This window comes from Strix uralensis, chromosome 9 (assembly GCF_047716275.1).
Source record: "Strix uralensis isolate ZFMK-TIS-50842 chromosome 9, bStrUra1, whole genome shotgun sequence".
In the NCBI taxonomy this organism is placed as follows: domain Eukaryota; kingdom Metazoa; phylum Chordata; class Aves; order Strigiformes; family Strigidae; genus Strix; species Strix uralensis.
The window spans coordinates 3,121,467-3,149,198 of NC_133980.1; the positions used below are offsets into that span (position 1 = coordinate 3,121,467).

General features: G+C 44.3%; 3 protein-coding genes and 1 long non-coding RNA gene across 6 annotated transcripts in view; 2 read left to right on the forward strand and 2 right to left on the reverse strand.

Annotated features, from left to right (window-relative positions):
* Positions 1-2,147: 2,147 nt before the first annotated feature.
* ARL14 (ARF like GTPase 14) lies at positions 2,148-2,732 on the reverse strand. The gene has a single exon (XM_074878225.1). It carries the CDS (start codon positions 2,730-2,732, stop codon positions 2,148-2,150), a length of 585 nt encoding a protein of 194 aa, XP_074734326.1.
* Positions 2,733-5,313: 2,581 nt separating this feature from the next.
* On the forward strand, positions 5,314-27,631 carry LOC141947390 (uncharacterized). The gene is made up of 6 exons (XR_012630100.1): positions 5,314-5,511; positions 19,834-20,033; positions 25,432-25,477; positions 26,208-26,295; positions 26,911-27,019; positions 27,164-27,631. It is a non-coding gene; the product is annotated as an uncharacterized LOC141947390 (long non-coding RNA).
* B3GALNT1 (beta-1,3-N-acetylgalactosaminyltransferase 1 (Globoside blood group)) lies at positions 9,946-11,735 on the forward strand. 3 transcript variants are annotated; one of them, XM_074878445.1, is made up of 2 exons: positions 9,946-10,390; positions 11,170-11,735. In XM_074878445.1, the coding sequence occupies exons 1-2, from the start codon at positions 9,996-9,998 to the stop codon at positions 11,204-11,206; spliced, it is 432 nt and encodes a 143-aa protein (XP_074734546.1). In that variant the 5' UTR covers positions 9,946-9,995; the 3' UTR covers positions 11,207-11,735. The 3 variants fall into 3 exon arrangements, with proteins under 3 accessions (XP_074734546.1, XP_074734545.1, XP_074734544.1); XM_074878444.1 differs by having other exon boundaries at positions 11,389-11,735; XM_074878443.1 differs by having other exon boundaries at positions 9,950-11,735.
* The window catches only part of PPM1L (protein phosphatase, Mg2+/Mn2+ dependent 1L), a 107,570-nt gene continuing 91,671 nt past the window's right edge, over positions 11,834-27,732 (reverse strand). The window contains exons 3-4 of the mRNA XM_074878442.1: positions 26,177-26,338; positions 11,834-20,679 (exon numbers count right to left, since the gene is read on the reverse strand). Of these exons, the coding sequence (XP_074734543.1) occupies positions 20,333-20,679; positions 26,177-26,338 (509 nt within the window). The 3' untranslated portion in view covers positions 11,834-20,332. The remainder of the gene's footprint in view (positions 20,680-26,176; positions 26,339-27,732) is intronic.

Below are 27,732 nucleotides of genomic sequence, written 5' to 3' on the forward strand. Positions count from 1 at the left end.
ATCATGTAATCTAATTTGATAACCTGGAGAAGGGGCTGTGTGCCTGAAAGCACAGTCTTTTTTAGTCTTTTTTAGCTATATGAGCTGGTCTATTATACTACTTCACTTCTCCCTTCCGAACTTGCTTCTTGTCTAATTAGAGACCCTGGTGCACTCTCATTAAATCTCTCAAGGAGTATTTCTCCCTGAGGAAGTCCTGAGGCCAGTGAACTAGATTCAGATTTATAATAGACACATGATTAGATTAAACTAGTGGGAGAATTCAGTATGTAACATATGTCTTCAAATGTTTATAAATGTATTGATCTGCAATACTACATTTTTTAACATTGAATTGTTGGGTTTAGAAAACTAATGTTCCCATTGTTGCAGACTTTTAAAAATCGTTTTTGGGACAGAAGATGGTATTTTATATTGAGCCTAAATCATCAGACCAGGCAATGACAAGTCTAAATACTTGCTTTCCTTTTGGAAATGTAGTCTCAACATGACTCAGGACTTAGCCCACGGTAATTACCGTCAGTATTAATAACAGCTTCTGTTGAGAAACCTTCCTTTGTTTACTATTTCAGCAAATTTACCTGATGATTTTTTTTGTCTTTGAATAATATATGCATGAGACAACAGGGTACGTCTGGGTGCTTTTCTTGCTGCTTCACCCTTCTATAACTTGAAATTCCTGCCTGTTTATTAGTAAGAACTAAATGTACATTTCTTACGTGAATTACTTGGCATGATCATTTTGTCACGGGAGAAGGGCTCACAAACTGACCCTTGCCACAATATTTTCAGAGCACATAACTGGGAAGTTCATTTTGCCAAGGCACTGTGGAGGCACAGAGTCATTAAATGATTTGCCCGTGGTCAAAGATTGTGGTAGATGTAGAGAAAAAAAAATCCAGCTATCTAAGCAAGCATCCTAACCACTGGAGCATCCTACCTCTGCAGACATTGCTTAAGAAGGCAGAAATAATTGGGCTGGATTTTCTAGGACTGTATAACCCATAATTAGATGGTGTCTTTTCTCTTGCTTTTAAGAGAGCAGGCCCTATTAACTTTTCAGCCTTAGTGTTTAAACTGTTTTCATGGTTGATACAGTTCAATTAGTCTTCTAGTTATCAATCCTTCATTGCTTTAATGGCATTCAGAATACTAATTCACTCCTTCATCAATCAGGGAATCTGAACAGAAATTTCATTTGGAATTTTTTTCTACAAACTGTAGTAGTAGGATTAGCAGTTCTGTGCCACACATCAAATTTAACCAAACCTAAATTTATCACTAACAAAATTTCAGGTGGCTTCAGTACAGGCAGGACAGGATCCATTAAGATCTATAAAAAAACCACAACCAAGGAGCCAATCCCCCCATTCCTCCCCCCTTTATCCCCCACCCCAAAACCGGTGGGGATCAGCACTTCACTGGACTGATCCTGTGCTGGCTTCCATTGCTCTGCTCGTGGCCAAGGACAGCGATCCAAGAGTGCAGAAACCAAGAAATGGGTACATGGGAATCTGTAACAAAGGGACATCAGACCTGCAGCTCACACACAGCACCGGATCTCGGCTTTGTCTGTGGCTTGATGAGGAGCAGATCCTGTTTGTTAAAATCTCTTTGGAGTAATCACCTCTAGAATGCAATAATATCCAACAAGTATTTCAGATTCATTGGTTCTCTTGTACATAACTAAGAGTTTAAGCTCTAAACCCATTACATTTTTACATGAGAAATACATCCACGGAGCATTTCTTACGAAATAACATTTTATCTCTCACTTTTCTTGCTGAACATACGACTTGGCTATTTTACATCTTGACAAAATGACTTGATTTAAGCATTTTAAGCACTGCTCACCTATTTTGTTTCCACTTGCTAAAATTCAAGAAGCTCAATTCCACCTTTTTCATCATTTTCAACATTTCATTTTCAACAGCCACACTTCTGAGCTGAATAACCTCGAGTATACTATCACTAATAAAATGCTGCAGAGTAGTATCTCAGAAGCATCTGCAGGTATAACAGTATAATTTAATATTGCTGAAGTTCTTTATAAATATTTATAAGAGTTCTCCAGAATCCAGTATTTTCAGATTTAGTCTGTCCAACAGAATTTGTTAACATTCACCAGAATCTGATGACAGAAATTCTTAAAGTGTTTCAATTTCCTTAAAGATTGTAAAAGTCTCCTTTGATCTGCTGAAGTGTTTTGCAAATGTGGTTAGTCTTTGGAGAGCTTCTGACAAACCTTCTCCTGTGATGGCACAACAGGGTTGTACATACCAATTTCTGTCACTGCAGTACTTCTTCATGTTGAATCTCCTGGTTATTTCCTCAGCGTTCAAAGCTCCAGGCAAATCCTGCTTGTTCGCTAGCATGACGACTGGGACGCTTTTTAGAAATTCGTTCTTTAAAATGAGCTCAAATTCTTTCTTTGATTCTTCCAGACGTTGCTTATCTGAGCTGTCCACAACATAGAGCAGTCCGTCTGCGTTTTCCAGGAAATTGCACCACACTGGTCTCATTTTCTTTTGTCCTCCAACATCCCAAAATGTCAATGTAAAATCTTTCTCGATTTCAATCATATCAACATTAAAGCCAATGGTTGGAATTGTTAGAAAAACATCGTTATACTTGAACTTGTACAACAGTGTGGATTTTCCCGCAGAATCAAGCCCTAACATCAGTATGTTAGCTTGCTTGACTTTGGGGTGTTTGGTGTTGTGGAGCCCCATCTGTGCCGTGGTGGTCACTAGCAAACCTTCAAAGCTGGAATCCACTGTCTCCCTGAAGCCAGTTTTTGTCAGGAAGATCCCTCTCTTCCTCCGCGAGATGAAGCACAAAGAGTAAGGAAGAGGAAGGGGAAGAAGCAGCTTTGTGCTATGAAAAGTAAGTAAAAGCTCTGTGTAAATACATGCTGGCTTTTATCACTCAGCAATACGCAAACAGCATTTATGAAGGTGTTCGGTGCCAAGCCTGTGGGTGGAATGACTATGAGTAACGTACCCATTGGTCACAAGCACAAAGGTTACAGGCTTTGAACGTGTTTGAACAGTGAACCACACTTACAGGACCATTTAAGAACTCTTTACATTGTCAAATCATGTGTATCGAACCAGCGGCCGCCTGGTTATGCTCCCTAATCCCATGGTCCAGGGAACCGCTAGCTGTCTGCCCCCTTCTAGTGTGATATCCCAGAGATAAATCCGCATCTGTTTGGGAAAAGAAACGAAATACAAACACCGCCAGTGAGGAGGAGGGACAATCTTAAGGTTTGCCCATACTTATCAAGCCACCAAATGACAAGGTACCCGGTTTATCGGTGCACCTTATCTCCCAGCAACAAATGAATCTCAAGTGGTTTCTAATGCGACTCTACACGGGCACACGGACTCGATCAAACCAGCTGAGGGCTCCTCTGAAAAATGTGCTGGGCTCTAGCTGGCTGCCCCAGACCCCGTCAGGCACTCCTCCGGCCTACTCAGGCATGAAGTGCTCTGATCACGCTGCTAAAGTTGTAAACTCGGAGAGTTATATTTGTACGAACAAGTTTAACTGAACTCTGTGTGGTGGAGACTAAACAGAGATCTTATGATCTGGTCACTATTGAGATTCAGCTACCTGAAATTAAACATCTCTGTTAGCTTCGTGATGCTCTAGTCCGTCGTTGCCCACTGATCTACAGTGAAGATTTCCTTCAGGAAAGCAACAAGAAGGGGGAAATAACTGAGTCACAAACAAAAGATTATTTTTTTGCCACATTCTAGATAGGAGAATAAAATAGAAAAGTTAGTCTAATATTATTTAATTCATATTGAGTCTCCATTTTTTGACGTTAGCCTGGCCCAACGCATACTGAGTGTTCCAATAGTTATTTGCCCTTATACCCAGATGCACTAGTATTAGTTACTACCATTTGTCTTTGCTTCAGAAAGTACATAATCAGCACAAAGATGTAAAGGTCTTCTGGCCAAATGAGCTGCTGACTGATAGGGTAATCATTTTGATAATTACAACATTGGTGGCTCAGATATTACACGTTGCGCAAAATAAACCTCAGCCTTGACAGACAAGTTATAATCTGGTTTCTCTTGAAGCTAAAAGGGTTATACCAGAACTAATTGGGGGCAACAGCGGATGACAGTGACATACTCACTGTTGAACATTTTTTCATATTTAATAACTTGTATAGGTTATGTGTAGGATTTTTTTCAGGAGCAGATCATGATGTATTAAACCAGGGAAGAAAATGTTTGCATTTCTTTATAAATAATGTATATGAATGAATTGAAAGATGGGGAGATGGGAAACTCTGCAAAACACATTGTTAACACAGTCAAATGAATCATAATTCCCTGCAAAATAGCATGCCAGTTCCTTGAAATATGGTGCTCAGGATCAAGGGCAAACCCTCCCTCCCGCGCGAGCCGTGACAGTGTGGATGGATGGTCTGTGTCCCTGGGCAGGGCTGTGATTTAACCATTACTCACAGCTCTGTGCTCTCTATGTTTGCTCCCACTGTATTTGATATTTATGGCCTCAACTGTTATCTTATTACATCAAACCTATCACTTTAAAGAATAAAGAACTGGTTAAGCAAAGTCTGACTTTTTACGAGCTAATTAAATTTATTTCCAGGACAGAACAGCTAGCTCCTGAAGACTCCGTGGTTTTGCAGTTTTTAACTGTACCCGAGTCGAATGTGAGTTTGGTTCAGCGCAAGATTTTGTGATGCAGAACCACTTCCAGGGGTGATTTCCCACATTACTTTGGAGTTTACACTCCAGCATGAGATCAAACTGGAGCCGTAGTCCGCCGCAGGTGCTAAATCTGTGTTTGGCCCCGAGAGGTAAGTGTTTGAGAACCAGAAATCTACCTTTGGTTTGACCAAAGGTGTATTTGCTCTGCGGGGTGAGGCTCGCTCGCATGTGTAGGGTTTGCCTATATGTTCAGTTTAAAAAACCCGGGGTAATAAACCTGGGACATCTGATTTACCATCAATTAATCTGAACCTAAACTGTGCACAATAAACCTTTTGTAGACTATGTAGGTTTACGTAAATGATGTAGGCTCCCCAAGTTGTCCAAGCAGGATATCCCACCATGGCTACGTGCTTTTGTAACCTTGTAAAATGTTATTAATGTGTTTAGGGAGGTTTGGGGGTGAATCCTCGCCACCGTCAGCTCTAATTGCTGAAGCAACGGAGTAAATTGAATCTGGAAGCGCCTGTCCCTTCGCCCCTGCAGGCCGTGAGCTCCACCCCCCCCAACCCTGCTGGGGTGGCTGGAGAAGGAACCAGCTGGAGCCCAGCAGGGAGCGACCCCGCCCCGGGGAGGCCGAGAGGCCGCCACCGCCATTTGCTCCCGCGCCCGGCCGCGGCTCCCCGGCCCTGCCGGCCCCTGCGAGGAGGTGGAGGAAGAGGAGGAGGAGGAGGAGGAGGAGGCGGGCATTTCCCGGTGTCCGCCAGCCTCCCCGGGCGAGCCCCGCGGCCCTCGCTGTGAGGGGAACCGGCCGGTACGCGCGGGAGGCGGGAAGAAGCGCCACGCCCGGCCCTGCCCTGCCCGGCCCGGCCCTGCCCCGCCCGCGGCGGGCGGCTCGGTAACGGGCACCGAAATGGCGGGCGGGGGGACACCGCGGCTCCCCTCGGCCTGAGGGGCACGGCGGGCTCCGGGGCGGCGGTGCCGCCGCCATGTAACGCCGTGACGGCGGGTGGGGAGGCGGCGGCCCCCCGGGCTGCCCTGAGGCGGCGGTGAGGGAAGGGACGGCCCGCCCGTCCTGGGGGGGGGGGGTGTGGGGCGAGCTGCAGCCGCCTCTGGCAGCACAAAATACTCTGCTGTCATCCAGTTTTCTTTTTTTTTTTTTTTTTTTTTTTTCCATAGAAAACAGTTAAATGGCTTTAAATTTTGATCTGGTTTCAGCAGGGGGCAGCAGATGTCCTCTTCATGAACTTTACCTTTTGGGCTGTTACTTCTTAAATTAATGTCTGCATTGTAAAAAGTTGCCTAGAATGGAGAATTAAGATTGCTTGGGCGATTTGAAGTGAGAGCGAGTCATGGTTAAAGGTTATCTAATTTTTCAAGTATTGCTGTATTAGATCATAGCCCAGGATCTTGCAAAAATTCCTCTAATTTCTATTGGTAGTAAGTCACATGAAGAAAATGAGGAGTCAGGAATAGCAGTAATGTATTTCCAGATTATTTCTGCTGGTAGCTTTGGGACAATCCAGCCTGGGTGTAGCTGCAAGGTCTGTGACTGCCCCACCTCCAGGAAAAAGTGCCAGCTCAACTTTCAGACCTCACTTCTTCAACCTCACTGTTTGGTTTAAGCATTTGAAATAGGGAGAGAAGGGGGTTTTCCTGTCGAGGGCTGTGGTTAGGGTTTCCCCTTTGATTTGCCCTTTTTTCTGTTTGAAGTCAGAGTTCTGTGTTTAATGATGTTGGAGGCTGACTGCCTGTATTTTGAATTCTCAGAGCTGCAGAAATAGCTGTCTCATGTTTCGGGGAGTGTAGTTTCTACCCTGTGGCCATTATAAAAGCCGTGTTTTGGTGCCCTGCAGTGCAGGTTTTTTGTAAGGATACGGTAGCTTAAAGATTGTGTTTTGCATAGTGTGGGCAAAGGACCTGAACTGATGATTTATTTTCCCAGATTTTCGTTATGTAGCAGACTAGGCATTGGTCTCTTGATTTTTGTTGTTCAGAATGTCATGTAATCAGGCTTTTTTGTCCATAAAGAATCAAAATCCTTATAATCAGATTTTTTTTCTATTAGGGAGTCAAGAATTGATCAAACTTTGATAAAGCTTTTACTTGAATTTGATCATCAAGCCCTGAGAAATGTTATTTATTTAAAATCAAAAACATAAGCACTGATGGATAACTTAGGTTATTTTCTTCCAGTATGTATTTTTCATATTGTTCACTGAAAGTCAGGTTGGCATATATAAAGAGAGAAGAACTGAGCATTTTTACTGTTTTTTTTTTCTTCCTGTAAAGCTGGGAAGTAAATACCAGATGGGCAAATCTGAGTTTTTGGCGGTTATAATCAACTTCTCTAAATGCAGTTCCCTCTGCACTTGCCAAACTTCTATTCTGTTTTACTTGCACATGTTTAATCCTTGTGGAGAAAAAGAAGAGAATCAACATAAAACTTCTGAGGTTCCATGTTTTTTATAAGCCAGGACGTTGGTCATGTTAGGAAGTTCTTAATAAAACTCGTTCATCCATAGTTATGTGAGGTGCCCTTAACAAAGGATTGACTCCTGTTAGACACATTGTGTTTTGGGAGTAACGCAGCTTTGAGAGGGATCAATCTCAAAATTCTTCTATTTAAACAGCTATTTGTATAAATTTGCTTTAATATAGTCTAAGTGATGTGCTGTGCATCGCTGGTGAAACGTGCTCCAAATGCTTCCTTCAAAGGATCATTAATTTAAAGTCAAAGCATACACAGAAAAACAAGGCAGGTGGGCTCTGACAAATCAAATTCACCTAATTTCTAGCATGCTGTGTGGGGGTTTGGATTTATTATTTTTTAATATAAAACATTTACAAGCCCTGCGGTGATCTTTTTGAAGATAAATAGTAATTAATTGTGCTGTGAAATTGAACCTTCCATCATCCTTACTGTGTCTTTGTGGGTCTTTACAGTGCAGGGTAAATATTATTACTGCAAACATTAGCAATCGTTTGGAACTCCCACAATAAGGCACTGTAATTATTTTGGCTTAAATATATCTAATGCACACTCACAGTGTATGTAGTTTTAAAGAAATATAACGAAGGTAAGCGCTGCTAAATGGAGGGTGCAGGGCCGAGATTCTGTTTCTAAATATAGTTTTGGAAAGCTGTATTGGTTTGAATATCTAGTCCTGACACTGTAGTCATGGCTTCAGCACGACCTGGACAGGGGTTTGTAAGGGCCTGCCTGTGTAGTTGGACTCCAGACCAAGAAATGTGTGTCTTTAGGTGAAAAATGGCTTTTCCCCCTCTTGTGCCGGTTGCTATTTTTGGTGGGAGTGGCGGGCCTGATGGAGCTGGGCGATGCTGCCGTGTTTGTGTGCACTGGCAGATGGGGGTAGGGTTTTTCATGAAAAGAATGCAGATGGGAGCCTTTCTTCTTCAAAACTTAAATAGATGGAAGTAGCAGGAGGATTTTGTAGCGTCTTGTTTGTTTAAATGGAAAATAGTAGGAGATGTTCCAAAACTTTGGTAAGATTTGAAGCTCGTCTGTTGCAGCGGATTCCCTGCTGCTCCCATTATGTCAACTGTAAATCTGCTGTGACAGAGCTGGTTGCAAGGCCCGTTTCTTAAATTTTCTTGAATTAATAAGCATATATTAGAAAAGATGTGTCATGTGGTGCATTGTGGGAGCAGCCGTTCCTTTGGGCAGTGCCCGAGCTCGGTCTGCCTGGCAGGGTCGGTTTGTGTTTGTCTGCAGCTCTGACATTGTTTGTAAGGGAGATAATTTTCTTCTCCCCCATCACTTAGTCAATTCAGAACAAGTAGCTGCTCAACCCTTAAATGAGGGATGAAATACTTGCTTGTACTTCCCATTTTACCTTTCTGATTCCTGATACCTTGGCTAATTTGCTCCAGCTTATAAAAACTAGTAGGACTTCCTTTCTTTAAAATAAATTACATATTTTTTTAAGCCTCTGAACATCAATTTGCGGAGCACTTTGCTGCTGTTAGATTTTGTGCACAGCATTCCTTCCTCAGGATCTGAGCCGAAGTTGGCTGAGGCCAACTGTAGGAGTTTCACTAAGGCCAAGTGCCGGGTTCTGCACTTGGGCCACAACAGCCCCCAGCAGTGCTACAGGCTTGGGGAGGAGTGGCTGGAGAGCTGCCAGTCAGAGAGGGACCTGGGAGTGTTGATTGATAATGAGCCAGCAGTGTGCCCAGGTGGCCAAGAAGGCCAATGGCATCCTGGCTTGTATCAGCAATAGCGTGGCCAGCAGGGACAGGGAAGGGATCTTACCCCTGTGCTCGGCACTGGTGAGGCCACACCTCGATGACTGGGTTCAGTTTTGGGCCCCTCACTCCAAAAAGGCCATTGAATGACTCGAGTGTGTCCAGAGAAGGGCAACGGAGCTGGTGCAGGGTCTGGAGCACAGGTCTGATGGGGAGCGGCTGAGGGAACTGGGGGGGTTTAGTCTGGAGAAGAGGAGGCTGAGGGGAGACCTCATGGCCCTCTACAACTGCCTGAAAGGAGGGTGCAGAGAGGGGGGATGAGTCTCTTGAACCAAGGAACAAGCGACACGACAAGAGGGAATGGCCTCAAGCTGCACCAGGGCAGGGTCAGACTGGCTCTTAGGAAGTATTTCTTTGCAGAAGGGGTTGTTGGGCGTTGGAATGGGCTGCCCAGGGCAGGGGGGGAGTCCCCATCCCTGGAGGGGTTGAAGAGTCGGGTTGACCCAGCGCTGAGGGATCTGGTGGAGTTGAGAACGGTCAGGGTGAGGTTCATGGTTGGACTGGAGGAGCTTCAAGGGCTTTTCCAACCGAGATGATTCTGTGGTTCTGTGACTCTGTGCTGAGGTCTTTGGGATCACAGCACTTGACGTGGGATCTTTTGTGGAGATGGGGTTTAGGTGGGGGGAATTCCCAAGGTCACTGCTATGCGGTTTTGGTCCATCGATGGCTCCGTAGCAGCTCAGCATTCTGCTCACACTTGTTTTGGGGCTAGAGCGGTGATTCATGGTGTGCATGATGCTGTGTGTAACAGCCGGACCGAGGGGCCTCGGATTTGTCATCATGACATTACAGCGTGCTTTCAACTGACACTTTAAGACAAGACAGAGACAGTATTTGAATAATAGCATTCTGAATACTACTTTTTCATTTCTTTTCCAGCAGAAAGCGTACTTTGGGACTTGTGGTAGAGATTTTGACGGTCACTGACACACTTCTGCAAATTAGTTATGCCCAGTTCCTGTTAGTGTCATGTACGTGAGACCATTAAAATGGATTTTTTTGTTTCTCCTTGTATTTTCTGTCCTAACAATGTGGTATGTAACTTTTTCTTTCAACTCTGCGCTTGAGCATACAAACGTGATGTATTTCTATGAATATGAACCCGTTTACAAGCAGCACTACCCCTTCACGCTGCGGGAGCGCTTGAAATGCCAAGACATCAACCCGTTTCTAGTCATCTTGGTGTCTTCAAGGCCCAGGGACGTGGAGTCGAGGCAGGCCATCAGGGTAACGTGGGCATCTCAAAACTTCTGGTGGGGACGTCGAATTCTAACCCTGTTCTTGGTAGGTCAGGCCACTCGGAGAGAAGACAACGCTGCAGCGCTGTCGGTAGAAGATGAAAGCATCCTCTACGGCGACATCATTCGCCAAGATTTTATGGACACTTACGACAACCTCACCTTGAAAACGATCATGGGGTTCAGGTGGGTCACCGAGTTCTGCCCGAATGCAAAATTCCTCATGAAGACCGATGCCGATGTCTTCATCAACACTGCTAACTTGGTGAAGTTTCTTCTGAAGCTAAATTCCTCGGAAAATATTTTTACTGGTTATCCTCTTATCGATAACTTTGCCTACAGAGGCTTTTACAAAAAAACATACATCTCCTACGATGAGTATCCATTCAAGTTGTTCCCTCCGTATTGCAGTGGGATGGGTTATATCCTGGATGGAAAACTGGCTCTGAGGATTTACCAACTGATGAGTCATATCAAACCTATTAAATTTGAGGATGTTTATGTTGGCATTTGCTTAAATATACTTAAGGTAAACATCAGGATGCCAGAAGAGAAAAAATTCTTTCTTTATAAAATTAACTTTGATATCTGTAAGTACAGACAGTTGATTGCAGTACATGGTATTACATCAAGTGAAATAATCGGGTTTTGGCAGGATTTGTCATCAAGCACTTCAGTTACTTGCCCTTGATTCTGTATTAATATCTAAACTTAAAACATATTCGGTGTAAAAACATTTAAAGTCCGGGGCAACACCAACCAAAACCACAGCCATAGAGATGACTTTGACTGCAGGAGCTCTGTGCTGCTGGGGCGAAACTGCAACAGCGGCAGCAGTTCTTGGGGACGTTCCAGTATTCTTAAATAAAAATATCAGGAATTGACAAAGCACTCTTCGCTGTACGAATGCTACGGAATACGCTGTCCTGTCTTCCTCTGACACTTCTCCCCATGCTCTGCTGCAGCCATGGGATTTCTACCCCAGTCTTGGGGCACGTGTGACACGTCACTGAGGGATAACGGTTATGCCGAGAAGCTGGCTTCAAAGATGCTTCCCAAATTCCCACCCGGATTTTTTAAATTGGTTTTGCAACCACCTCCTCCTTTGCTACTCTGAAGTATTTGTTCTCTGCCCGGTGTGAAACGTAAAATGACCTTCTCCTTACAACATATCACCTCTGCAGTCCTGCCGGGAGCATCACACCTTCTTACTTAAACATTCCACCTCTGTGAGCGCGACGAGCCTGTGGATCTGCTGGGGTCTGCAGAAACCGATGGGAAATTCTGAAAACGTGATGCACTTGGTACGTGTGTACCTAGGAATATACACATGTATAAAATAGAATTGCTGTGGTGCCTTGGATGATGTTTGCAGACTGCCAGAGGGCGAGGTGCAGTTTAGTTACCAGACATCCCCAGTTCCTGGGGATAACCAAACCCCACATTATCTGCCTGTACGTGTGTGTACGGAGGCATCCCCAGAGTGCTGGAACCACACAGGGAAGGTTAAAACAGATGCGTTTACGTTGTGACTTTATCTGTTTCTAAAATAGTTTTCTTTCTTCAAATTTTAAAATGAAAAAAGTAAGAAACGCTAAGATTCGTATTTCTTAAAGAATACAAACTCTATTATATCTGTAAAGATGGGTATTTTAATCACTTTATTCATATCAGCAAGGCCAAGTTTTCAGTAGTTTACACTTCTAATAGACAACAATACAGAATCTGCAATTGCATTAACATAATTATTTTTGACACATCCACTACACAGTGAAGATACTATAGTTACATCCTGTACATCTAGAATGACAGAGCACTGCCACCTTATTTGTACTACAGCTACGATGTTCTGATGTATTTACATTTGGCTGTCTTTCAGATAGTCTCTTAGAGACAAATTAGAAGAGGTGCAGAAACCTCTAGTACCAAGTTTGAGGTTTCACCAGGTTTTTTGTTGTGATTATGGTCAGTATTGAATTTTGCTCTCTTTCCATCAACTGCGTATGGTTTTTTGATGGAGTTACAGGACGTGTTATTTTTTTTAGATAAAAAAATGAAGTCTTGGGGAGAATACTCTAGGCAAGTATTTCAGGTGTCAGTGTTAAGAATGTATGCTAAGGTCAAAGTTTTTAAAAAATTGGTTTTTTTTTTTGTTAAACACCTAAAGATACAGTATTGCGTAACTGAGGGAAGAATGCTGTTGTATTTCTAGAAACAGAGGTAAAACGACAGCTGTTCCTATGGTTTTAGGATCCGTTATTTGATTGTTGTACTGTGGTCAGATCCTGAGAGCTCTGTGAGAAACGTTTGACTTGTCCTTTTGATTGTTTATACATCTTAAAAAAAACCCTCCATTTTTTTTATAAGCCTGCCATGTTAAATGTTTAGAAATAAATTATTTGTCACAAGAACACTGATACTACAGCACAGTTTGTATTGCTTTTTTTTTTTTTTAAAAAAAAGTGATTATGAAGGACTATGCAATCTTCAGAAACTGGATAGATAAAGCAGACAGTGCTCCTGCTGGGAGAATAAGAAACGAGTATCACAGAGAGAGGGTTGCGCAGGACTGCGAGAAAAATGCAACTGTCACCAAGCAAGGTATTTGTTCTATCTGTGCCCCAAAAAGATAACACTGATCATAGATTACAAGGCTTTTGCTTTCACAAATGTAGGTTTATACACAGTGATCTGTTTATGCCACCTGAAATTGTAATCTAAAGTGATATCAATTCTGCAAGAAATTTACATTGTAAAATATTCCTGCTCCTGCTTTTTAAAAAAACCTCATTGCCAAATCTGGTTTGTATTTGAGTCTGACCTTATTATTGCTTAAAAGACCATAAAAATTCATAACTACGCTAATGTTTCTGCTTAAAGCAAATATCAGGAAAGTTTCTAGTGTGAGCAGCCATGCAAGAGGTAAAAAAAGCTTAAGACTAACATAAGCAGATAAGTCAGTGGTGGGCCCAAATTTTATTGCCTCTGCCTACAGTACTGTACTAAAAATGAAGCCTAAACCACAGGCTAAGATTTTTCCAAGTCCTAAGATTCTTTTTCTCATGCAGGCAAGTGGTTCAGAAAGCTGCATTAAATCAGAATTGCAAGCACTTGTGATTTAGATAGGGAAATTGTGGGGTTTTCTGACTCGAAAAGCCTAATAATCATCCGTTGCTCAGAGATGTTTGGAACCTGCTGCTGGGTGGTCAGCAAAAGGGGTTCACAGGGGACATGTTCAAGCCTGTGTTGCCTGTATGTTAGTTCAGAAGAGTTAAAAAGTCAAAATGCTTGAACGTTTTGTGTGTACTGGAGAACAAACGAGTTCAAAATAAACCATGAAGCCATGCTGCAAATGTAGGGGCGTTACTCTCTATGATCAGTTCAGTGTTAACAGCACGGAGATGGTTTGGAATGTTTTCCTAAGTTTTGTCTTGCGTTTTCCAGTTACTGCTAAAGCATTTTAGTGCAAGTTCATTGCAATTAACTCACAAATGCCTGGATGCACAATAAATAATGTAATTTTATCCTGTTTCTTTCAAATTTAAACTAAAAACTGACTGAGGGTGCACCAGACAACGTGATGCTGAATTCCTGATATGCGTCTATCAGTTACGTTGGGGATGCTGAAGGAGTTTGGGAGGCAGAGCTTTGCTCCGTATTTTTCAAATTTTCATTCATCTCCATTTCTGTCTGAACAGCATGTGCCATTTTGGTCATTTATTAACTAATTTACAGTCTGTCTAAGATGGAGGTGGTAGGGCAAGACGTAAAGCTTTCTGTAGTCTCCGTTAAATGAAGCTTGCCAGGTTTTAATGCTGTTACCGTGTATTGCCTACTAAGCTGTAAACCATATCCAAATGCAAATATTCCACGTAGGAAGGAAAGAAAACAAAGTTAAAACAAAGCTAAGCAGATGGTTGGGTTTGGCGGCAGGTTTTTTTCATCTGTAGTTGAGTCCACATTTTAAAGAAACCTCAAATTGTAGAAGAAACCTCAAACTGTAAACTAAACCCAAACCTGTCCCCCCCTCTATTTATATATTGGGTTTCTCAAAATCACAAAGCCACTTTCTTTCACAGGACTCTCTCTGAAATGCTGTTGTTATGTGATTCTTGGCTAAAGGCGGTATCGACCTGCAACTCACACGAGGAAATAGTACCTGTGATGCCGTAGAGTGGGTCTCACCTGGGACTTAGTTTCCTCCTAAAAATAAGGACTTAAAAAGACAATGCTGACCCCAAGTGACCTCTCTTGAGATGCTTTATATACCTGAGCTCTCTTTACCTCTAGGCCTCTGACCGCTGCTGCACAGCACCTTCATTTTCCAGGCCATGTTAATCCAAATTCAGGGTTTTTTTTAACAGTGTTTAGGTGTTGTGTCCATCCTGACTGGGACAGGGCTCAGCCCGTGGGCCGAGCTTTGCCTGTGGTGGTCCCACACCTTGGGGTAAAGTGCAGTCTCCCCTGAGCTTGCAAGAGAGATAAAATCTTAAACCCACTTCTGGCTTGGAGTGAAAAAACGTCACAAACAAGCCTGAAGAGGCTCTTATCTCCGATGATACAGCCCTGTTGTACTGAAGGGAGGCTGTTGTTAACCAAGATGGATTGCTTAAACATTGCGGCTTTGTTATCTCCTGTGTCGTGGAGGAATTTTGTTAATAAAGCTCTGACCTGCCCTTGCGGAGTTCTAAACGTGCGTCTCATTCTCATCAGGAGTCTGTCTCCATTGTTTCTTGGAGAACATTTCCAAACGCCCCGGGTAGAAGCGGTTTTACAGCCACTCACTGTAATATTCACACAGCAGGGGTTTTCAAGGCGTTGTGTTAAAGGCAGATGGGTTTGAACTGCTTAAAAATGGGACTTTATTTGTAAATCCAGCATTGCTGACCACTGCCTAGGTTTTGTACCTGGCTTATGCACATAGAATGCTGAACCCAGGTGTGGAGATTCAGCGCAGAATGGAACCAGCTCCAAAGACCCTTTTCCAAATGAATCATGATTTTAGTATAACTTAAGTTTTTCTTACCAGAAGGAGAAAATTTAAAAATCACTCGTGGACTTTGGCAGTGGATATGGTGTAGGATTCCCAGAGAGCAATGTTTGACAGTCCTGCATTTAGATTTCTAAAACGTTGTAACTGATTATTCATGTAATTAACTTGGTGGAATACAGGCTGAAGTAGATTTCTGAGTATCTGTAATGCATCTCCACAGACTTAAAGGACTAGAGGGGTTGGCCATTTAAATGCAGAAAAAAAAATGCTTTATTTCCCTATTGCTCAACTAATTCGGGGTTCGTCCTTAGGACTGAGCAGACCAGATGTAGGAGCTAACCCGCTCGTAAAAGTGGATTTCAAATACTCAAGAATTGCTCTTTTGTGAGCCTCTATTTATGGTTTTAGACAGGCTTCGACTGCTCACATTTTGCTAAAGAGAGCACAGAGGCTGTCACACGTAACTAGAGACAACTGATACCCAGAGCTTTATGGTACTGAAGGGAGAACTGTACGTAAACCAGCTGTTTCCCAAGCCTTACGTAGTCAGCACTATATAAATAAAAGTGATCGTAACTTCAGCTCCATAGGAACTGTAGGTATCTTTTTAGATACAAGTTCAGGTTTAGAAAGAGAATTTATAAATATATTGACCACACGGAGGGGGAGCAGCTCTGGTCTGCACAGTTGCCAAACTTCAGCGGAACCATCTGCATTTTAACCTTGCGATGCCGTACAGCCAGATTTCAGGATGGAGGCCTAAAAACCTACTTTAGACAATGAAAGGCTGGTCAGGTGGGGTTTTTTTTCTTCAGCGTAACCATTACTAAATGTTTCTCTGTGTAAAATAAATATCAGATACATGAGCAGTGGATTAGTGTTACTTAAAGCAAGGCTGTCATATTCTGAGAGGCAGCTGAACAACGAAACTCCCTTATTTTCAAGATGCAGCGTTAGTGTTTATGTAGCAAACGCTGTTACTTCAAAGCGCTGCTTTAGTACTAACTTCTGTATTCTAAAAACGTCACTTTTTTTTTTTTTTTAATTTTACTGTATGTAAGTGGTGTAACACTGTAATAACATTAGCAGTAGTCTTGGTACTGACCTTGTGTTCACAAGTCAGTAGACAATACTCCATGTTAGATGTCATTTATTTATAGTTATCCAAACATTCTACTCAGTAAAACAGGCTCAGTAATTTCAAATTTTGTATTTTTTAGTAGTTTTAGGACTACAGCTCTGACGCAGTCCTCACAATGTCATCTGTGACCATCCCTCCCCCATGAGACAGGCTCAACGGGGGCTCAGTCCCGCACATTTTTCACCCGGGCCAAGAGAGCACCTAGTAACTACGGAGTAGCACTCGGTCACGGCGCTTAGGCCGGGCCAGCCGCTAGACGGAGCTCTGAGCCCACCTAACCAGGCCGGCGCCTGCCCCCAGGGCTGCACCGGGAGCTACGGCCGGTGAAGGTTGGGTCAGTACGGCAGTCTGTCATCAGCATGAAAAGCTCGATGGTAGCATCCTTAAAATGTACGACGTGAGTTGAACTGCTGCCTTGTAATGCTGCTGGGAAGAGCCTAAATTCTTTTTAAGTACTGGGCAAGATGACTAATTATACTGGACCATACGAAAGACACTCTGGCAGCAACTTAAAATCGCTGTTTTCTGCCATTAGAAACCATCAGTACTTGGTGAACAGATGTCACCGATGGAGCTACTCGGGCTTCAACAACAACAAACTTCCACAAGCACACAGAGCCAGAACCCGGGAGCTCCGGGCTGCGTGCAGGCTGCTTTCACCCAGACACACCTCCTGTTTTCTGGGGAGGTGGCCTGGCAGGAACACAGCGGGATGACGTGCTGCAGCCCTGCCTCTGCCACGCCGTAATGCATCCGGCCGCACTGCCCAGCATCCCGGGGGGTTTCTGACAACCCTTTCCAGACATAGGATGTGTTATTAAGGCAGTGGGGGAGCAGACCCTAGATCGTTTAAGGTTGCATAAGCGATATGTACTTAATCTTGTCACCCAACAGCTGGATGTATCATGACAGAATTTGGCACGGAGCGGTATGACTGGGAAGTTGCAGATGTCCAGAACTGGACGAAAAGAATACTTTAACGGGGCATAGGTAGGCACTGTGCATGTGTGTGGAAGACTACACAAAGCCTGGCGTCTCCATGAGGCCTTCATCTTTAAACCTAAAGTAGCCACAACTAGTTTTTTTAAGTAGTAAAACCAAAAGTCAACAACTTTACCAGAGATTATTGGAATGGATGTCTTTGGCCAGGAAAAGGAGCTACTAGAAAGGTGCTAAACCAGCTCTTGTTGCAACTGCAGACACTCGGAGGTGGAAGTAGGGCTGGTTTGGTAACTGACCAGATGGGCCTGGGAGTGACAGAGGAAATGATCCTGGAGTAAATATCCAACCGAGTCTGCAAAACAGTTCTGTACTGCGCTGCACTACGCGCTTCCCTGAATCCCGTGAGCATGGCTCACCAGAGCGAGCCATCCCCTTCCTCACAGCCGCTTTGGGATGCTGTGAACAAGTCCCTCCTGTGAACGAGGCACCTCCTCCTTGTGCCTCCTCCTACCTCCTCCTGCCTCCTCCTCCTCCTGCCTGGCTGCGTGTGGGAGCGTCCCGTGCTCGGGAGGCGGCAGCTCCCTCGGCAGCACTCGCTGACCCCGGGAACATGAGCCGTGGGGGGCTTAGGGGCAGCCCTGAGCTTCTTGCTCCATCACCGTTAGGCTACAATGGTTTTTTTGGAGCTGACCAGTGTTCCAGTTCCAACTCCTCGAATGCCTGTGAAGGATCCACAGTGGTGTCTCTGCTGTACACACATCCCTCTGCTTTAGGGTTCTCTAGGCTGCTGGGTTGAAATTCTGCTTTTCCTGGGGCAGCTGTTTTGACAAACGCTGCGGCTGCGTCCTACAGAGCCAAGCCAGTACAGTGGAAACCTCCCCTGGGAAGGAGAAGGGAAAGGCAAACCCTGCAGACACCGTGAGCTGCCTGCAGCACGGCTCCGATCCCGCCGCTGCGGCATCACTGAGCATGTGATTAAGCACTCCCATGAAAATACCACGCAAGGTTTTCATTTCACAGCGCTCTGACCTCCAGTATCTTTTCAAAATAAAATAACTGAAGCGCTCAGCAATTATTAACATTTCCTGTTAGCTGCTCAATTTAACTGCATGGTTGCGTTTAGAATTCACTGAATGCACTGTTCACAAGATTTAACAAGTCCGAAACCTTCCATCCTCCGGGGAAGGGCCAGCACAGGCTGGGTGCCCACGGGGTTCAGGGGTACCTGACACTTCAATACTCTTTTCACCTGCCTGTTGCTCAGTCAGGGGACTCTACCCAGAGCGTGGGATGAGCAGAGGCTGCTAAAGGACACACCAACAGTTTGAATAGCACTGGTAACAGCAACAGAGCCAATGAAGAGCTGTGATTCTCTCCAAACAAACTAAAGGAGGGAAGTTTGTTGGGAAAGGATAACCTCGGAACAAAAATGGAAAGACTTAAGACGGGCGTTCTTTCTCGAGCAGAAAGCAGAATTTATGCTCTTTCAGATTTGCTGTCAGCGACATCACACCTGCTCAGCATGACCATGACACATCACTTGGGGACCAGCACTTGCCCCAGAATGCTGTAGGTGGGTGAGGAGAAACAAGCAGCTTTTTAGCTAAGTAATAGTGTAGCTTTATCCAAGAAACAGACAACGCTAGTTACGGCATTACACCCCTGATCCGCCTCAGGACCCAAACATTGACAACCTCCATCACCTTCAAGACAGGAGACTTCAGCGCATGGTCCCGGATGAGGTTTTGCGGGGAGGGAATCCCGAGGATGGCTGGCACACGCGGTGCATCCAAACCGCCCCTGCAGCACACGCTGCCCTTCGCTCCGCTGCTGCCGCCTCTCCATCCTGAAGCAGCCATGTAGAGCAAACTCAGACTGTCACTGCTTCAACTTACAGGAGTCACAGATTCCAAAATACAATTAAATACTGAAAGTTAGATCTAAACATATTTTTAGCTAGATTTAACACAAGCTTTCATCTTTACAGTGCAAGGACACTGCCTGGCATTTATACATTATACCGAGAAACGGTTCTGAAGTGGTCTTCCCCTGGATTAACACCACAAATTAATCTGCAGTGGTACACAGAAGTCTTTAATAGGCTTGACTTCCACCTAAGTAGCTCTAAGGAATGCCCTGTTTTGATTAGTTTTCCAAACAGTCACTAACGAAATTAATTTTATCTTGCATTACTTTCTTTACATGCCTATGAAAAGTCCATGCCAAAAAACGAACCTAAGGATGAATCTTGGTGGATGAATGACAGACATTCTTCTATCACAACAGAGCTATTTTTTGATACAGAAGGTGTCAGACCTCCAAGTATTTTGCTGAAGTTTAACATTAGTTGGTCTGAATACAATATGGCATAGAAGAAATGTTATTAGAGTAATGCACAGACTGAATAAACATGTGCCTTCAGGTAATTCGGTGACTATACCTAATCACATGCTTGGTGGGGATTTATTTAAGGGGGGGGAGGTTAAACAAAGCGAGAGAGCCAGTTCTGTGGTAGCAGGCTAATAGTTGGCTCCTCTTCCTCCTTCCTAACAGGCCAATAATTGCAAACCTGTTCCTATACAACCTTATCACTGCAGATTAAAAAAGAAAGATGAGAAACGCGAGAGCATCATTCTGAGGAGTCACACCTACGCGGGGAAAGCAGCATCTTTCCTATCCCTCGCTCGCAAGCGGCGGCACCGCCCTGACCCTGCTGTGCGTCTGAATGAACCTTCGACTGCTGGAAACGAGAGGTAAGGATCAAACGGAAAGCCTACGGAGGATTTGGAAAGCGAACTCTGAAATGGAAGGTTACAGTTAGTTCCTAAGGAGCAGCAAGGTCACAGGAGACAGGTATATGTGAACAAACTTAATTCTTATAATCACTCAGAATGTATCTGTTGTATTGCTCCTTTTGTTAAGCAAAGAACAAAGACCAGAGGGATCTGTTCCTTTTGTGTAGAATCTTAACGGTATTTACTAGAGCTTTCTACTAGGTTTAAAACGTAAGAGTTTGTTGTAAGTTCAGAGTGAGGCGGAGAACCACTGGTAATTACTGTTCTTCTGTTTTGCTGCTATTTCTGAACTTCACCACCATCACTGTTATATTATCAGGGCATCCTCTGTAAAAGGACTGTAGAACTATACTCTTGGCGCCAAAGTGCGGCTCATCCAAGCGTTCCTTGATGAATCGCACAGCTTCCTCATTGCTGAAAGCATCCCACAGCCCATCCGACGCCAGGATCATGAACTCTGGCTGCAGTTTGTCCAGGTCAAAGGTGAGAATGTCGGGGTCGGGAATGACAACGTTCAGGTTCTTCAGAGGGTAATCTCCTAACGAGCGGGACATGGCCAGGATCCCCTGGACGCGCCACGAGCCGTTGAAGCTGATAAAACCACCTGGAGAGAAACACCGACACTTCCAGTTAAAGCATTTCTCTGGCTTCCTGCCAGACCCACCCAAAAACTCTCCCTGCTGTATCCTGATGTTCCCTGTCACCAAAAGCAGGAGGTGCTTTAAGTAAATCTCGGGGCGCTGCAGGGAAGAGCTGGATTGTGGCCGCTAGTGCTGGTGAAACAGCTGAGCAGAGAAGTCAGGAATGGCTCTGCCTTCAAACAAAACCTCTTCCTGCTCTCTGCTCCCCCAGAGATGGAACTTCTTGGACACAGGTATCCTGTACTGCACAAGCAACTGTTTGGAAAGCCTTATGGCAATGCTAAGACAAAAATAGCGAAAGCAAATCTTTATATTATTGCATTAGTAAACCCCTTTTTCTGCGCAGTTCATGTTTTTCCCATTTCAGAAGATCTGTGAAGGAAACAACACTGAAAACACCCTGCAGTGGGACTCACATCTCACTGTTAAGGCCAAGAAGCAAGTGCAAAAACATTTATAGGCTGTTCTATCACACTGCCCTGAATGAGCTGTGTCAAAAAGGACCAAAAAACTGTTGTGAACTGATCACAAAATTTTATTTCAAGTCAGTAAAATGCAACGTGGGATCTGACTGATTTTTACTCTCACTGGGATTAAGGCTGCTTCTAGTTGAAAATACGTGATTTTATATAGGGGTTGCTTGTAGTGAGATATGTTTTGCACGGAAATCGATGACTCTGACACAGCCAGCACATGGCAGTTACACACAGTCTGACCATGCCAGGGAGAGAATTGTACAGTGTTCAAGGGCAAAGAGTAAAATGGAGGCACCTTCAATTCCTCTGCGTGCATCTGCGTGCCACTGCCTGCAGCACTTCACAGCAATATTCCTGTCGTCTTACTGAGAATGAAAAGTCACTTGAGGACAAATAATTTGCAAACACGGAACATTCAAATGTATGACAAAATTAGGTGAACTGTTGTCTTTTCTATCTGCAAGCTGTCTGCTTTGGTGTTCTTATAAATGTCTTTGTTCTTTGTAGTTATCAGAATGTTTGCAGCTCTGCACTTCAGCCTCTGTGTTATTTGTCAGTCTCCCAGTCACCTAAATTTTACGATAACGTTTCCATTCCTGGTTGGCTGATCTAATCTGTAAATTCCTTCTGCTTTTAGGTGAAACTACATTTCATGTCATGATTCATTGTTGTTTAAAGCCTGAAACTTGATTTTTGTTAAAACGAGCAGAAACAGAACTTTTCAGCCGGGTTTTTCCATGAATACTTCTACAGTCTCCATTATGAAGATGTTTCCTTCAACGGTCAAGAAGAGGAAGGACTGGTGAGCCCTACTGCAACTCCTCTACAGATGTGTAGTCAAACCAGCCTCGTCAGCTGCTGCTGTAGGTTTTGAGGGTGCCTCAGCTGAACGTTACGCAGCCGCTGACTCACCGGCCCAGGGTTCCTTCATAAGCGATGGGACTGGTGGTGGGAAATGGCTCCTTTACAAACTGGCAACCTGTGACAAGCAGCGTCCCCAGGGATCGATATGGGGCCCAATTCTGTTTAATATCCTCATAAGTGATCTGGATGATGGGATCAAGTGTACCCTGATGGAGTTTGCTGATGATACCAAACTGAGAGAGGAAGAGGTCACTCCAGAAGGGAGAGCCACCCTGCAGGAAGACCTGGACAGGCTGGAAGAGTGGGCTAACAAGAGCCTTAGGAACTTCAACGAGGACAAGTGTAAGGTCTTGCACCTGGGAAAACATCATCCAGGAGCTCAGCACAGGCTGGGATCTACCCAGCTGGGGAGCAGCTCTGGGGAAAGGGACCTGGGGGTCTGCAGTGGCAAAGAAAGCCAATGGGGTGTTGGGCTACACTAACAAGGGCATCCCCAGCAGAGATAAAGAAGTCATTATCCCACTCTGATCAGAGCTTGTCAGGCCATGTCTGGAATCCTGTGTTCAGTTCTCGTCCCCACTATGCAAAAAAGATGTGGCCAGTCTGGAGAGGGCTCAGAGAAGATGACCAAGGGACTGGGCACCATGTGAGGAAAGGCTGAGAGAACAGGGTTTGTTCAGCCTCGAGAAGAGAAGGCTGAGGGGAGACCTTATCACCATGTGACAGTGTTTGAAGGGTGGCTACAGAGAAGATGGAGAGTCCCTTTGTACAAGGAGTCACAGGGAAAGATATGGGGTGATGGGTACAAGTCTCCTGGGGAGATTCCGATGGGACACAAGAGGAAAATTTTTGACACTGAGAACAATCAGCCACTGGAATAATCTCCCGAGGGAAGTGGTGGGTTCCCCAACATCAGACACTTTTAAGATTCAGCTGGACACGGGGCTGGGCCAGCTTGGCTACACCGGGCTGTTGCCAGAAAGGTTGGAGCAGATGATCCTTGAGGTCCCTTCCAACCTGGGATTCTGTGATTCTCCAACTAGAGTAACTGGAGTGTAATCACATGCACGTATTGGAACAGCAGGGGAAGCAAAATGTAACGATGAAGAGGTGGTTTTGAGTAGACATTTAACACACCACGAGAGGACAGCAGTGCTGCACCCGTTACCGTCCTTGCAGAGGAGACACTGGTGCTGCTGACTCGCTGCTTACTTCAGTCTTTGCAGGTCGCGCTTACGTGTACAAAGTGACTTTTTGGTGCCATTCCCACATGGCACCTGGAACCGCCTGCAGCACAGGTTGAATTCCTGTGGTTTGCTGAAGTGTCTGTTGGCACTTGTAATATTTGCTTTTCTGAAGCCATCCATACAGAACACATAAAAACGCTCATGGAAAAGCAAACATTCTGCAGGGCTGGGTGCTGCTGGAGAAGAAAAAGCATTCAAGAAATAGAAGCTTGTTGGCAACCGCACAAACACTTTGCATGTTAGCGCGAGCTGAGCTGAGAGGATTATGTTCAAGGTGAATGACTGACTTAAATTTCTATCAGTGACAGTCACCTTGTGGCTCTATAACCGATTGTTTCTTCACGAGCCAACACCACGGTTGTTTCAAGGCCGCTGTCTTACACTGATACTATATACGTTGCTCAAGCTCCTGATCAGAAGGAGATTCCTTGTGTTTTCCGGGAAAACCAGCACCCTCGTATCGCAGGAGAGGCATTTCCCCATCCCACAGGAATGGGTCAGAGCGGTGGGACCCCGATCTCATCCAGCTGCGAGATGTGAGCGTGCGTCAGCCGGCCTCTTGTGAAAACAACGGTCAGGCTGGACCCAGCCCCTGCGACCGCTGCTGTCAGCGGCACAGCCGCGCTGCCGAGCAGGTGGGATGAGGCACCTTGGCTCAAAATGGAGGGTCCTGCCCTGCCCTCATAGCTGCTGCGTCTCCTTTTGGCGTTTGGCTGCAGCCTTGGGCACCCAGCGACCTCCTGCTGCGCCACAGCAACTCCCATGAGAAACCGGAGTGGAGCTGCTGCGGCTTCAGCGCGAGAGCTGCTCGAATCACGGCGGACTGATCAAAGGAAGTTGGGGTTTTTTTCAAGTTGTGGGTTGACTAAGACTTTGTACGCAGTCGCTGGGGCAAAGAGAGGGACTGAATTCATTCCCCGTCCACCGACCGCTGACAGCAGTGAGCAGCGAGTCTCCTTAACATCCACCGTGGCAGCAAAAACTGACGGATTAGTTTAGACTTGTCATCCCAGTGTTAACGCCCCGCTGAAACGCAGAGGGCGAGTCACGCTTTGCTTTGAGCTGCTGTTTCAGGCTGCCTCAAATTGATTTAGATCAGAATGAGGTCTGAAGGATATTTTCTCAACCGTGGCTATATGGATTTCACTTTTAAATGACATCTAATCCTACTGACAGAAACGTGCAGCCGTTTTGTAACTACCTACAGGGCACCGGACAGTGCAGCTTGGTGTGCGATGTAAAGATGGAAAACCAAAATATAACCTAATGATGTGGTTATTGTCACTTTCTTCAGTTCTATGTGACGAAGAAGTACCTAGATGGTGGAAAAAAGTCACGTACTTCTGTCACAGTGGCAATGTAGGCTTGATAATTCAGTTTGGGCACTTTGCTTCAATTTTACACTCACTGTATGTAAAGAATGGATGTTCCAAAATGTAAAAGTAGCTGTCAGAAATATAAACTGGATTGTATGTTTTTAACAGCACTATGAAGTGGTATCAATCAGGGTAGTACAATGGGACAATAGGTAGCAGAGAAGTGAATTCATTAAGTCACTAGGCTAGATAGAATATTTCTTGTTTAGCTGCAGATAGTTATAACATTTACCTGTCTACTAAAATAATTTCTTTCCAAGTTGGAAATTCCTGCAAAAATCCAGGTTAATTTTGCATGTTGTTGTGTTATAAAGCCTCACTTCTAGACAAATGAAATAATGAAAATTATTTTTTTCTCCCAAGTGAAGGCCTTCTCTAAGTGAACAGTTGCACAGAGGCCCTGGACTCAGCTAAGAGGGAAGCAATTTTAGAGATAACTCTCCAGGTTTTATTACCACATCCCCCAAGTACAGAGCTGAAGCAAAGCAAGACCAAGATTTTCCTGTTCCTCCTTCTTAGGATCTGTATAGTTTTTCTTGCCTTTTTGGGAACACACCTGACCTCGGCTCTCTGCCCAGCAGCAGGAAGGATCCCCACTGCTCTTACGCCTCTGCGGGGATAAAAGCAAACAGAGAGGAGCACATACACGGCACACGTATGGGTGTTTGTGCTGGTGTGAGCATATTGATAACCCATAGGTTTTAAAAATGTTTTATACTCAGGGAAAAACTTGTTATTTCTTTGTTTTACAGACTTGGAGGCAGAGAGGCGATGCATCTCTGGAGGCAACGCTCATCGGTAGGTTTAACACCAATGAAAGGAACTTTTTTTTCTTCATCAAATAATTTCCTGCTGCAGGCTGCTGTGGGAGCCAAACCAGAAACGGGTTCAAAACAGACTTTGACAAATTCATGGAGAATTGGCTATTAAACTTGATCCAAATGTAACTTCTAGCCTAGGAGGTCACTAAAATGACAAGTGATGAAAGCTAGAAAGATTTATTGCCTTTCTCTATGCTGCTACAATTTACATGTTTGTGCTTGTTAGCGGACACTACATGGGAACAAAACCTAGCTTTGATGAATTAGATTCCTCCTCTGCTTCTTCTCAGAACTAAGCCTCACTCAGCTTCCAACCCAGGCTCTCACAGAAAGACTGCTGATACAGTTTGCCGCGGAGAAGCCTGCACTGCCACTGCTCCTGTTTATTAATTTGCTCCCTGCAGAGCTCACAAGGGAATGGTCAACTGGCTGTAGAACGTGGAGGCTGCTCTTCTCGCTCTGACACTGGCTCATTAGGGTAGGGCAGTCTGCTTCCACCTCTGTCTGCACCGTGACATCCCACGGAAAAGTGCTGTATTAATAACGGAAGATTTTATCTGCTGATGCCTCAGTCTAGTACTTTTCAGTCTCTCTCAGGGGAAAAGTCTCTATTATTGACAGAGCAGAGAAGAAGAAAGATGAACCTTCAATCCAAAGCAAAAACATTACGACTCACCAGCTCTTTTAATCCTCTTCCTCTCTTTCAGTTGGTAGGGCTTGTGATCGTGTGACAAGGGGATAGCGTTCCCGTCCTTGTCACACAGGACTCCGCGCGAATCGCCGACGTTGGCCACGGTGAGTTCTTTGTCTGACAACAGTGCGATCAGACAAGTTGTCCCTGGGAAAGAGAGAAGGGAATGGGAAGCAAAACAAATATATGGGGGGTATATATGTAAATATGTGTTTATCTATATAAATGATTAACAGGAAAATGTTCTTTCTATTAATAACGGCAGAGAGGGGCTGAAGTGGGAGGAGGGTATTCCAGTCTCCGTCTGAGAGATGGCTTTTCCTCAAGGCCAAGGAAAGTAATCAAAGTACCAATTAGCAAGAGCCCACTCACAGCTTCTGTGAACTGGAACTACTGCACTGGACTGTGTCTGGGTAAAACAGAGCTCCCTCTCCTCATCCCCTCCAAAACTGAGGTCAGCTTTTTAATTTTTGTATTGCAAAGAGGAAAAGACTTGACATTTTGAATTATTTAACCTTTAAATACACAGAAAATGTAATTAGTCATTGACCGCCATATCCAACAGGCATAGTATTTGCAGGTGCAGGAAAATATTGGAAAAATTGGCTGTTTTTCAAGTGAGAACACTATAGTTTTTATTTTGCTCTTTTAAGTGGAATGAATGTTGAGCAAAGCAGAGCCCATCAGGACCATGCCTTTTCTATATTCTTCCCTTCTAGCTAGTGCGAGCTGTATTCACAAAAACTCCAGCTATCACAAAGATTCCTTGCAAGGGCTTTGGACCAGATGTCACAATTTCATTCATATTTTCGAATAGAAAGATGGCAAGTAAGTTTTTAGATATACGCTAACAAACATTAAAAGGGAACGTGCCTGGCACTCAGTTTAGATTACATGGCACTGCTAAAATTTTTACAAAAGGTACTGTAGTATCCTTCAACAGTAAATAAAATTAACTTTTTTTACTTTTAGGTAGACCAGAGAAGCACATGGTTGAGTTTTCACCTTTGTTGTTAATTTACATCTGATTATTCATTTAAAAAAAAGGTGCCTCCACAGCTGGGGTGCTCTGGAAGAAGCACTCGGGGCCAGCGACGATGCTCAACCAACACCAGTGTTACAAAGCACCACGTCTCTGCTCGGATGTTTTAATTTAATTTTTAACGACGCAGTTTTAATGAAGCTGCTGGCAATGGGGCATTCCAGCACTGCCTGCCATCAGCGGCACCCTGAGCCCTGGTTTTGCTCCAGGGGAGCTGTATTAGGGTTTAAGTTTATGCTCCGTGGTCTTAAAGCTCAATTCTCATAGCTGCTGTTTGTTGTGTCGCTGTCCAAACCCAGAATTAAAAACTGTGTTTTGCTGTTCCCATGTCACTAGTTGAATATCCCATGACTGGTATAAATAAAATAGCCAGTAATAAACAATTTGTGTTTAGATGCACTGTGTTCTGAAGATTTATTTTTAACTTAATGGTCTGACTTGCACAGCTCTAAACTTGAGCTATTTTTTCACAAGACAGGCATATATATATATATATAAA